This window comes from Spermophilus citellus, assembly GCF_964194105.1.
Source record: "Spermophilus citellus genome assembly, chromosome: 6".
Lineage (NCBI taxonomy): Eukaryota > Metazoa > Chordata > Mammalia > Rodentia > Sciuridae > Spermophilus > Spermophilus citellus.
In genome coordinates this window covers 158,810,315-158,822,256 of record NC_138187.1, presented here as the reverse complement: position 1 = coordinate 158,822,256, position 11,942 = coordinate 158,810,315, and the positions used below count along the sequence as shown (strand labels likewise).

Genomic DNA, 11,942 nt, shown 5'->3' with positions numbered 1-11,942 from the left:
CACAATCCAGATTTTTTCTGGAATACAAATACCAAAGGCCCTAGGTCTCTGGGAGACAGTCCTGCCCTGACATACCAGAAATAATCACTTTGGGCATTACTCAACTTCAGACCATTTGGGGACAGGGGGGACCACTACTGAAATGTAAGGATGTTACTATTTAAGACATCATTGTGGTAAGGTGATATTTGAAATTAAGCATTTTCTTTAAAAACAAATAAATGCTTAAGTTTGGAATGCATAAGCTATAGACTGGGAACCAAGAGTATTTCAAATTCAATCTCCTCAGCCTCCAAGAGAATTTAACTTCTTTTGTCCACTTACGAGACTAGATACTTCTCAGAAGATACACATTTGATCAACAAATATATGAAAAAATGTTCATCTCTAGCACCTCTTCTAGGCTGGCTAGATGTCATGTTTTGCTGAGGTAGGCAAGAAACATGGCACAGGAAACATCATGGCAGCATGGTAACATCTTAAGACACTTTGTAAAGAATCCACAATGGATCTTGCCTCACAAAGCTGAGTTCACTAGGAACAAGATGCTACATATGCTTATGAGATGATGGGCAAGTTTCTGGACCCAGGAAACAGTATTTGGAGCTTCATCTCACATACTGCTAATCTGACTGCCCATGGACAGGCTGATGTGGGAGACAAAAGAGCTACCAAAAAATGAGTGATCTACAGAATCATAGATAGCAAGCCATCAATTCTAGCAAGAAAGAGTCATCTATCTTAGATATGATCCACTTAGAGGAATCCAAGAAGACCAAGCCTACTCTTACATAATACTGTAGGTCTCCTCAAGACCCAACTAATTCTTCCATGGCCTTGACTATGCAGGCAAGTCTAGTAGGATTAACTCCAACAAGAGGGACAGAAAAACATGAGACAAGTTCTCCCAGGCATACTGTGCCTGGCAGATGGGATGAGAACCAATGAGAAAGAAAGGGAATGATTTGCACCCATTGTCCTCAAAGCATAGTCTGTTAATGTGCATAACTATTTAGAAACCATTAAGACAATTTGACAAGGTAATTCTGTTGAATATCAATAAAAAAAATAACTTGTAAAAAGAAAAAAACCAGAATGGCAGTTATTAAGAATACAGACAATAAACATTACCAAGGATGTGGGGGGAAAGGCACATTCAAACACTGCTGGTAGGACTGTTAATTGGTGCAACCAGTCTGGAAAACAGTGGAGATACTTTAGGAAACTAAAGAATCACCATTTGACCCAACTATCCTACTCCTTGGTAGATACCCAAGACTTAAATCAGCATACTACTGTATCACAGCCATCAATGTTTATAGCAGCTCAATTCATAGTAGGTAAACTAGAAGCAACCAAGATACCCTTCAACAGATGGAAATGTGGTACATATACACACAATGGATCATTACTCAACATTGAGAATTGGATGGAATTGGAAACATCAGACCTTAATTTTTTTTAGTTGACTGGTGCAGGAGCAAACCCAGTGCCTCACTCATCCCAGACAAGGGCACTACTGCTGAGCCCCAGCTCCCTCACCTTTTTCTTGTTAACAAAGTATTTTATAAAAATGTTAGGTGGGACATCTGAGCAACTGCAGATACATATCCTATGTATCATATTTCTATGACTAGTGATCAAGTCTCAAGACATGCCTTGCAAATTCCTATCATTTGGCCAAGCTTCTCAGTTCCATGCAGTCACACATTGGGTTTGTTTTTTTCCAAGAATTGAGGAGTTACACCATGGAGCAAGGATAAATTTAAACTATGTCCTGAAAACCTGTAAGATGAATATGGTAAAGGGCATGTTCAAAGATGAATGTGGTAGAAACAGGACCATTCTGCTTAACACACAACCTAGTTTGTCAATATAGCCCATCATGACAAAAATAAGTTAAGAGTTGACTAGCAATCCACACTGACAAAATACACTGACTCCAGATTTGCAGTTAGGCAAAAAAAATATAAGGCAAATGCTCCACTGAGAAGTACCAATATCTAATTGCTTTATCTAATGTTATCCATCCTATAGGGTATACCACTTTTGACATAACCATTTATGTCCCTCTTGTCCAAATATTTGGCTGACAGGTATTTCAATGACCTATTACTTTGAGTAAATCTCAAAAATCATTTTTCTTTGGGAGGTTTCACTAAGCAGTGATAATCCAAATCTGATATTTCCCTTGGTCTCAAGTTCTCTCCATGACTTGAGATTTTTATTGTCTTTCAGGTACTTTAAAGAGCACTAACCCAGTCTTTCAGCCCCATAATGAATCCTTCAAATATATGGCTCATCCTGAGCAGATCTTATTTCTGTTGGCATTAAATATGGCATTTCAAGCAGAAAATAACTTTAAGACACCCAATATCAGTGTATTGCCTACACTGATAATGAAGCAATAATCTTCATGACTTGTACAGGCTCTATTTCAACTCAAAATGACAAAGCACTAAAATTTTCCTTAGTGACTTTTATTAGGCACCTTTATTCCCTTCCCCATCATGCTTGAAATATACTTCATGGGTTCAACCCCCAGCCCCAAACTAGACTCAGATCTCTTCAGAAACTTAAAATGATGACATATTCAATCTTCTATCCCAAGAGTGAGCATCCATCCAGCTACCTGCAACAAAAAACACTTTTTAGCCACATTTCCAGATTACAACTTAAATGGTACTTGGGGAACACAGAATATCAGATCTTTTTACTGTCATCAAGTGATCAGTGAGAGAGTTCAAGTTGGGGTGAGATCATCATGTATTCAGAATAGTAATTAGTGCTGATATTTTCAATACTTACCTAAGGGTTAAGTGATATCCCTGCAGCTGCCACAAAAAAGCCCTAAAACAAAAAAGTCCATATTAATCATGGCAAAAAAATGTTGCAGAATGTTTTTTAGGTGTAGTAACCTCAGAATCAAAAATGGAACGGTTTTGAAAGTGATATCATTACATTCATTTGGCAGAATCATTACATCACTGGTTACATACTAAAATATGTAATGCATGTACTAAATCTTGACATACCTAGATCTCAGGATGCAGCACACCTGTTAAGAAAACAAGTACACACTTGAAACTTATCGGTACTTTATGGTGGAGCACATAGATTTGCAATGGTCCTACTCACTTTCATTTTAGTGGCATATTTTTATCTTTAAAAAATAGCTAGCTAAGCACTAATTTGGTGCAAGTGAAGTAATTTTTTAAAAAGTATTTATGTTTTAGTTAAGCTAAGTAATTTTGAGTTATGTAATAAAATTACCGTAAGTTTTGGTACTAACCTCCCCAATCATGAATTCAAGAGTTCTCATTATTGCTTCTCCTGGCCTCATGAGATGGTCATCCCTCAGGATAGTGTAGATAGGAGGATCATAGACACACCCTCTCCAGCTTCACTCCTGGCATTAATGGAAAATACAGGATAGGACCTGTAAACAGTCATAGTACCAAATCCATAAAAATTTTGTATGGGGACAATAAAAGGTTATTTTAACAGAATGAGTTGGATTGTTGAGCCAGATACATCAGATAGGAGCGAAAGACATGATTGCTCATCAGTGAAAATCTGCTGAACTATGTTATCATCACTGTATCGGCTTTGAGAACATCTAGTCTATATCCAACTTGAGGCCTGAGGTGCCCACCTAGTATATGCAAGGCCTTAGTTCACCCCATCAGTAAAAATCTTGAGACTGATGTACCTTTGCTTAAAACTTCTTGCCACTGCTTCCCAAGCTGAGTCTGTGTACCTGCAGGAATTTAGTCTAACTTAGCAATAGGTTTTTAACAAAGATATTTCTAAATATTTTCCAACTACTGTTTCAGTTTAAAGTTAATCTTCATTCTCTTTCAGAGAGATTCCCATCTGTTTCAACTTTAAATCATCATTAACTGCACCTTACACAATAAGTATGTAAGATAAATGATACATACCTTTAAATAGTCTCAGGGCTGGGGTTGTGACTCAGTGGTTGCACGCTTGCCTGGCATGCATGAGGCACTGTGTTTGATTCTCAGCATCACATAATAAAGGTCCATCAACAACTTTAAAATATTAAAAAAAAACAGTTCTCCAATCTGTAAAGTTATTGCTTTAGAAACTTCTTCCCAACAGTTTCATACTAGCTTTGAAAATAGTTATTTACCTTTTTTACAAATACTTGTAACCCTTATTCAATACTTTATATACAGTAAATTATTTCTGGTCTACTGGTTTAACAAGAAATAATCCTTAGACTTAACAATTCATTAGTAAAATTATGTTCCAAATTGTAAACCTAAGACATCAGGAACTAAAAAATTGTTTTTGTGGTCTTACCCAATCATGCTATCCAGATCAAAATGTGTTTCCAGGAACTATAAATGAAAGTATGAGGAACTTCGTTAGTATGCTAAATGTCATCAATTCTCTTCAAACTGTATGCCTTGGGTTCTTCAGCATAAAACTTGTCTACATGCTCATTTCAGGTCAGACATTTGAACTACATCATTACAAAAACCCCATTTGGAGCATGCTCAAATATGCCAAATTTTCATTCACTTTTAAATTTATTATGCAACAGGCATGCAGTTTATTGGCATTCTCAGGTAATGCTTTCCAATACTTACTAGAAAAATAAAGCAGATCCAAAGAAATCATCCTCCACCTAATGAATAAGGGTGATTTTAGAATAGCCAAATATGCAATTTCTCCCAGCCCAAACCAACAATGCCCGAAATCAGTTAGAGCTAATTAAAAACTTCACGTTCAATCAGTTTTCTTCTTATCATCATCCAGGCCACACTGACCTCAGAAATGGTAACAGGCAAGATACTGGCATTTTATGAATTTAGCCCTCATGCTTGAGTGCTTACTACAAAAAATTGCAATCCAAAACCGCCATCTTTTTTGCCCAGCTACCTATTTTTAGTGCAATGCTTTACTCACCATCTCTACTTCTGGTTTTCTATCTAGTGCCTAAAAAAAATATAAAAAATTTTAGATCTTAAAGTTGCTAATTGCCATATTGCTTATGCTAATTAACAGACATGAACAATCCCAGATACATCAGAAGAGGTATATTTCTTCATGACTTAAATCTGCTGAACTATGCAACCATCACAGTATCTGCCTCTTCCGCCTGCCCCCAGAAGTTTGATTTTGGAATTAGAGCAGATCACATCTGCAAAGGGGGAAATGCTAATAAGATTGTTTTGTCTACTTTCAATTTTAAATAATGCATGAGTATATAAATGTTTCTTTCTAACCTTGTGTCCATTGCTGGAGAGGCTCTTTTTTACCTGGGAAGAAACAATTTCATGTTACCGAGGTGCAATCTCTACAGTCCCCAAATAACTACTTTGAGTGCCTCAGTTAAAGTAATGGTGGTTTAGTCTATCGTCATTCTTGCAGTCAAGAGTAGCAAATAAATGTCATCATTGTAGCACATTAAGCAATTAATCTAAATCCCTTGAGGAAATTTCAGTATCTCACCTTAGTATTCATTCCTTTGGCATCTAACTAGAAAACAAATAATACAAACAATGAGAAACATCCTTGGGTGAATTAAAAATCAGATTACATGTTCGAAATATTAAAGCCTCAGAATGAAAATTTTCAGAAATCCCTTCTGTCCACTACTCTTACACCATCATAGGCTTAATATAAAAGCTATCTCTATGCATATTTCATTCTTACCCGCAGCAAGATGCCACCTGGAGCCACACTGCAGCTACTTCGTAATGCTGAAGCACGTAGATAGTTTCAGGGGACACCCTGCGTCTCTAAACGGAAAAACGTTTGGAGATGTAGCTCCTGGGTTGAATTTCCAGTGTCTACACAAAAAAACCCACACTACCTACCTACCCCATACCATTTCTAATACGTTAGACCTTACATTCATTCGTTCCATTTAAGCTAATGCTTTACCACATTTGTTACTATCTAAGACTGATAGTTCATATCACCATAGGCTTAAGTAAATGATGCACTTCATGTTGCAAAATAACAATGTAAGTAAAGAACCACGGATAAAATCGTGAATACACATGAATATGCAAGCAAGAAATACACTGTTATGCACCAAAAGTGGTGCACTGCGGAATCCAGCCACCTTAAAGAACCACGTGGGCTCTTCTGTCCTTCCCTCAGATCGAGCCGCTCCAGGCTGGGAGCGCCATTACTGGAACAAAGGCCTACTCTGGCGACTCGGCGCCGGCCGCCTTCAGAGCCGTTGGCATTCTTCAACACTCTTCAGATGTCCCTACCAACAAAGGCTTCATCACAGGCAGGGCATTCGAGCCGCATCTTCCTCATAGTTTAAGCCCCCAAATCCCAACGCTATCTAGGTCGCGCGGTCTCCCAACACGCCATCTCCCTCTCCGCCTTGAGAGGCCTGCAAATGCGCGCCGTAGGCCTAGCAAAGCAAACCGTTCGGGAAGGCCCAAACTCCTAAGGGTTCCAAGAGCCGACCGCTTCCCACCACCGCAAAGCAGCAACCTACCTACTGCCGACCAGACTCGAAGCACCGAAAGACCGGTATGGCGCCCGAACTCCAGTATAAGAGCATTCTTCCTCGTGACGTCACGACGCACGCTCCTCCCCTCGCCGCTGCTGCTCCGCCCCTCCCCCCTCTAAGCCACATCCTCCTCCTCCAGCCCCACCTCCCGCCCGCTCCCAAGGCCCCGCCCGACATCGTAATTTGGGGCGGGGACACGACCGCTCACGTGACGCTGGGATCCGCCCTCCTCCTCGCCCGGGAGGAAACGCTGAGAGGGGAGGGGGCGCGAACGGAAAGCGTTGGGGGAGGGGGACGGTAGAAGGGTGAGCGATTTCCTTCCGGCACGTCGCCCGCTCCGGGGGAGGGGGCGGGGGGTTTCACTTCCGGGACGGTGTTCCGGCCCATTCCGGCCCATTTCCACCCCCGGAGGTAGGTGCTGCTCCTCTACTGGGTTCGAGACCCGTTCCCCGGCCCCGCCGCCCTGCCCCGTGGCCGCCCTGCCCCGTGGCCGCCCCGCCCGTCTGCGCCGCAGCCCGCTCCCGCGACACCCAGGCGCTTCCCCGCACCGCCCCTCACGGCACAGGCGACCTTCCGCCCCTTTGGCCCCGAGCCGGGCCGAGCCGCAGACCCGCCCTCTCGCGGGGCCCCTCCCTCAAGACCCCGGGTGGGCGGCCCCCTCCCCCGGGCCGCCGGGACACACCCAGATGCACACACCCACCTCTGGCCGCTCCCCGCCCGCGACGCACCGCCTGGACCAGGGCCCGGGGCGCCGCCCCCTTCCCAGTGCTCAGCCCTCACCTTTGCGCCTGCTCCTCGTTCCTTCGTGACTTGTTGCCCCTCAGTTCCCTTTCCCCACGCTTCCTAACGCAGACGAAAGCCGCTCAAGTTCCAGAGTGGCCAACCCCATGGCGATCCCGATTCTCCCTCTTTCAGCTCTCACTCCTCCAGTGCCGACGGTAGAGAAAGACTTTACTCCAGGGTCTTCCTCCTCACTGGGGAATTGCCGGAAAGAGCAAACAAAAAAGGCGCTGGTGTAGGCTCCAAAATAAACACATCTGAATTCATGATGGCATCGACAGAGGCTCTTATTGGATTAAAAGTTTCAAAACAAACAATAACGCTTTGGAAAAAGGTCAGATTGGCTAAAGTTGGTTCTTGAAAGCAGTGTGTACACTTCCCTGTTTACTGATAAATGTGTTGTCAATGCGGGGCAATGCTGTGAGCTTCTTAGGATAAGTTCCTGCAGTTTCAAGGCATATGCAACTATGAATATAAAACTTTAGATAAGTGGAGGTGCACTGGACTTAAAGCATTGTCTTCCTTATGGGATTTCTACAAACTGTACTCTATAAACTATTAAAAACAGTTGGATGCAGTTGCATTCTTTCAATGTATTTGTAAATGTTCTATTGTTACCAGCTCTAGGGAAGTAAATTTCAGGATCAAAGTATCATCACCACTCTGAAATTCCCAACCTCGAATTCGAATAGTGGCAGATTTCATGACCTTTCCTAACTTTGAGAACTGAACTTTGAAGTTCTCTGTGTTTTGATTTGATTCCTGACACAGCTGCAGAATTTTTCTTAATGTAGGGTTTGCCTCAGAGTGCCATATCCAAAGGCTTACTGTGGGAGCTCTGACTTGTAAACTTAAAAATTGGCCTGCATTCATATGGGATATTAGTCACTTTACAAAGTAATAAGCATAACTCAAGCAGCATGTTTTAAAATGTTAAGAGGTATATCCAGTCAGTCTATCTGTGTGTAGATACATTTATTCAAAAAGCTTTCCTCCTTCAAAGTTGTAATGTTGTCATAGGACTTTATATTCAGTCTGCAAATACATTGCCATTAACATCCCTCCTCCCTTTTGTCAAACTTCTGTTTTGCTGTTGTATAAAGAAAGCATGATCATAGTTTGAATTTTTAGGAGTCTAAAGATTGCTTTTTTAACGTTAACTATCTTGCTGTGAAACAGACTAAAAAACCTGTTGGTAATATGATTTCCATATCTCAACATAAGGTATCTCTTTGTACTTGGAGATTTTACCAAATGATATTTTTAAGTATGTTTGAACTAAAAAGCATCAGGGTAATAAAATTATGATTAATGAGAACACGGTTTCTTTCAGCAGGGTTGAATGCCTGCCTGCACCTTCAGGCACGACCATGGAGAAAGGTGGGAACATACAACTGGAGATCCCTGACTTCAGCAACTCAGTCCTCAGCCATCTAAATCAACTGCGCATGCAGGGCCGTCTCTGTGATATTGTGGTCAATGTGCAAGGACAAGCTTTTCGGGCTCATAAAGTGGTACTGGCTGCCAGTTCCCCCTATTTCCGGGATCATATGTCCTTGAATGAAATGAGTACTGTCTCCATTTCAGTCATCAAGAACCCTACTGTTTTTGAACAGCTTCTTTCTTTCTGTTACACGGGGCGGATATGCCTGCAACTGGCAGATATCATCAGCTACCTAACAGCTGCCAGTTTTCTGCAAATGCAGCATATTATAGACAAATGTACACAGATCCTAGAGGGTATTCATTTCAAAATTAATGTGGCTGAGGTTGAAGCAGAATTAAGTCAAACAAGGACAAAGCATCAAGATAGGCCTCCTGAGTCTCACAGGGTTACACCAAATCTAAACCGCTCCCTTAGCCCACGACATAATACCCCAAAGGGAAACCGGCGAGGGCAGGTCAGTGCTGTGCTAGATATCAGAGAGCTAAGTCCCCCTGAGGAGTCCACCAGCCCTCAGATAATTGAACAGAGTTCTGATGTAGAAAGCCGGGAGCCCATTCTTCGAATCAACCGAGCAGGACAGTGGTATGTGGAGACAGGAGTAGCAGACCGGGGTGGCCGGAGTGATGATGAAGTTAGGGTTCTTGGAGCAGTGCACATCAAAACTGAAAATCTCGAGGAGTGGCTTGGGCCTGAGAATCAGCCTTCTGGAGAAGATGGGAGTAGTGCAGAGGAAGTCACAGCTATGGTAATTGACACCACAGGCCATGGTTCTGTAGGACAGGAGAGTTACACCTTAGGGTCTTCAGGAGCCAAGGTGGCTCGGCCAACAAGCAGTGAAGTTGACAGGTAAGTTCTGAGTTTTTTTCCCTTCTAATGGCTCTTGTACAGACATCACTAAGAGGGTCCTCTGTGTGATACAGACATGTTTACCAGATGTACTTAGCCAGAATAAGTTGATGTTGGGGATTTGAGGTGTCCAAAAGACCTGTATCCTTATTTTTTTAAAGCAGGAAGCTCCTAGTCATGACGTATTCACAATGCTGTGAGAACTAGGGTAAAGTTAGACACCTCCATGAATCAACATCTGCAGCCACACTAGGATCAGTCATTGCCAGGGCTTTCTCAGGATTCCCGGCAGGGAACTGATCATCAGTTGGGAACCTCGCAGCATTGCCCTTCCTTGGTTATCACACAGGTATGTGCCTTGGGGAGTTAAACTTTCCTTTGTAGCACTATATGCTTTTCTTTGCGCCCACCTAACAAATTAGAGGAAGTGTGGTATCATCAGTGATTGTTTGTTTCACATTAGTGTCAACATAGTACACTGAATCCAAAGAAAAGCTTTTTGGATATTCTTCATTCTTATTTTCACTTGTCATCTGGTGGTCTCTTACCTGTTCTCTGTCAAAGATGAATGCTGCTACTGCAGACCTGAGACTGTCCTTTTTTCACCAGTGGTACTGTGTCCTATACCTCACTTCTCTCTTCCTAATACATCAAATTTTTTAGAACATTTCTCTTTGATGGAAATAGCACAAATTTTAATCTAAGCCAATTGAAACAAAGGAATAATTTATATTGTAATATTTGTTCTTTCTCCTCTTAAAAGTAAATAAAAATTAGCCAGGCATGGTGGTGCACATCTGTAACCCCAACAACTAAGAAAGCTATGGGGCAGGAGGATTACAAGTTCAAAGCCAGCCTCAGCAACTTAGCAAGACCCTGTCTCAAATTGAAAAAAAAAGATGAGCTGGGGATGTGGCTCGGTGGGTAAATGCCACTGGGTTCAATCCCTAGTTCCAAAAATTTAATTAATTAATTAATTAAAATTGAGCAATGAAAACTAAGGATACCATTTCTTTGACATATAGCTGATCTTTAGAGACACTACTGTTTCACACATTCAGATACTATACTGTATCTACTTAAGGTGGTTTTGATTTAGGTAATTAACTATTAAGTGTGCCTTTAATAGTTAAAATATTCTGGGGTAGTAGCTCAGTGGTAGAGTGCTTGCCTAGCATGTGTGAGGCCCTGGTATTATGTCCATCTATAACTAAAATATATATATTAAAAATATATATGTATATATATTTTTGAACGTTCAACTTATTGGTCCCAATGTTAGCACTGTATTTTCCTATGTTAGAACTTCACCAAAAATATCAATTTAAATGCAAGGATTGTATTTTCCATGATGTATGTCAACAGTCTGAAATATGTAACAGGTTATAATGGGGTCCACCACGTGACCAGCACGCTGGTTTCATTAAAGAGGTTCGTAGCATAGAAGTTAACTAGTGAGATCAAAATAAACACACATACTAAATTACCTTTTTCTATGACCAGGTCCAAGACGGCTCTCCCCTCTGGCTCTCACCTCAAACCATCCTGTGGGGCAGCAAGGCTTACTCAGGACTAGCAGGAGAGAGAGAGAGCACGCCAGGGAGTGGCCTTTTATTGGGGAACAAGAAATTGAGGGGAAAATTCCATCTAATGAAGGTCGAGGGGGGCAGCATTCCAAGGTCAGGGTCAGTGATTGGTCTCAGGGTCAATGGTCAGTCACACCCCCACACGGACAGGCTCTCGCACCTGGAGAGGGTGGGGTAGCTTCGACACAGTTTGGCCTGAACACCTCACACCCAATCGGGAGGTGCCCAATCACGTGTGAGAATGGCTTCTCACAATGGGGTCTAGGGGAAAGAACAACCAAAAACCCAATGTTACAGAACCATTTTTAATTTATTCTTTTACCCCTTTTCCAGTACTTATGTAGAAAGCTTATATTTAGCTATAGTTTCACCAGCTCATAGGACTTACTATGCATTTTGTACTTTTTAAAATTTACTAGGACAGACTTTCTTACCTTATTTCAAACCAGGTTATATATTGACTGTGAAAGTATTTTTCAGTCATCAGTTGCTTGGTTGTCCCTTCCTCAGCCACTACTTTTCTATAGTACCTTTATGCTCCTCTCCAACAGATTCAGCCCCTCCGGCAGTGTTGTCCCCTTGGCTGAGAGACACAGAGCCCGAAGTGAGTCTCCTGGGAGAGTGGATGAGCCCAAGCAGCCAAGCTCCCAGGTATGTTGTTGTGGGCTTACAGCTGCTGTATAACTGGAGGAATTACCACTGACTGAACAGAATTTAATGAATGAAAGGAAAGATGTAGTGGCCTTGCTAAAGAAATATTTGATTACTTTATTCT

The 11,942-nt window shown here is 41.9% G+C and overlaps 1 protein-coding gene and 1 long non-coding RNA gene across 17 annotated transcripts in view; one reads left to right on the top strand and one right to left on the bottom strand.

The window, feature by feature from the left end:
* Positions 1–1,902: 1,902 nt before the first annotated feature.
* Positions 1,903–7,411, bottom strand: LOC308651586. Of its 13 annotated transcripts, none has more exons than XR_014022608.1 (5): positions 6,104–6,599; positions 4,620–5,774; positions 3,713–4,367; positions 3,293–3,409; positions 1,903–3,058 (listed from the first exon to the last, which is right to left on the bottom strand). It is a non-coding gene; the product is annotated as an uncharacterized lncRNA (long non-coding RNA). The 13 variants fall into 13 exon arrangements; XR_014022610.1 differs by having other exon boundaries at positions 1,903–3,409; positions 3,713–3,760; positions 3,945–4,367; XR_014022603.1 differs by having other exon boundaries at positions 1,903–2,632; positions 2,809–4,367.
* The window catches only part of ZBTB37 (zinc finger and BTB domain containing 37), a 26,208-nt gene continuing 21,051 nt past the window's right edge, over positions 6,786–11,942 (top strand). For 3 of the 4 annotated variants that reach the window (XM_081298909.1, XM_081298908.1, XM_081298910.1), the window contains exons 1-4: positions 6,786–6,919; positions 7,424–7,622; positions 8,625–9,581; positions 11,719–11,818. In XM_081298909.1, coding sequence (XP_081155035.1) covers positions 8,659–9,581; positions 11,719–11,818 — 1,023 coding nt within the window. In that variant the 5' untranslated portion in view covers positions 6,786–6,919; positions 7,424–7,622; positions 8,625–8,658. Of the gene's footprint in view, positions 6,920–7,423; positions 7,623–8,621; positions 9,582–11,718; positions 11,819–11,942 lie in introns of all 4 variants that reach the window. The other variant, XM_081298911.1, reaches the window with a different exon arrangement.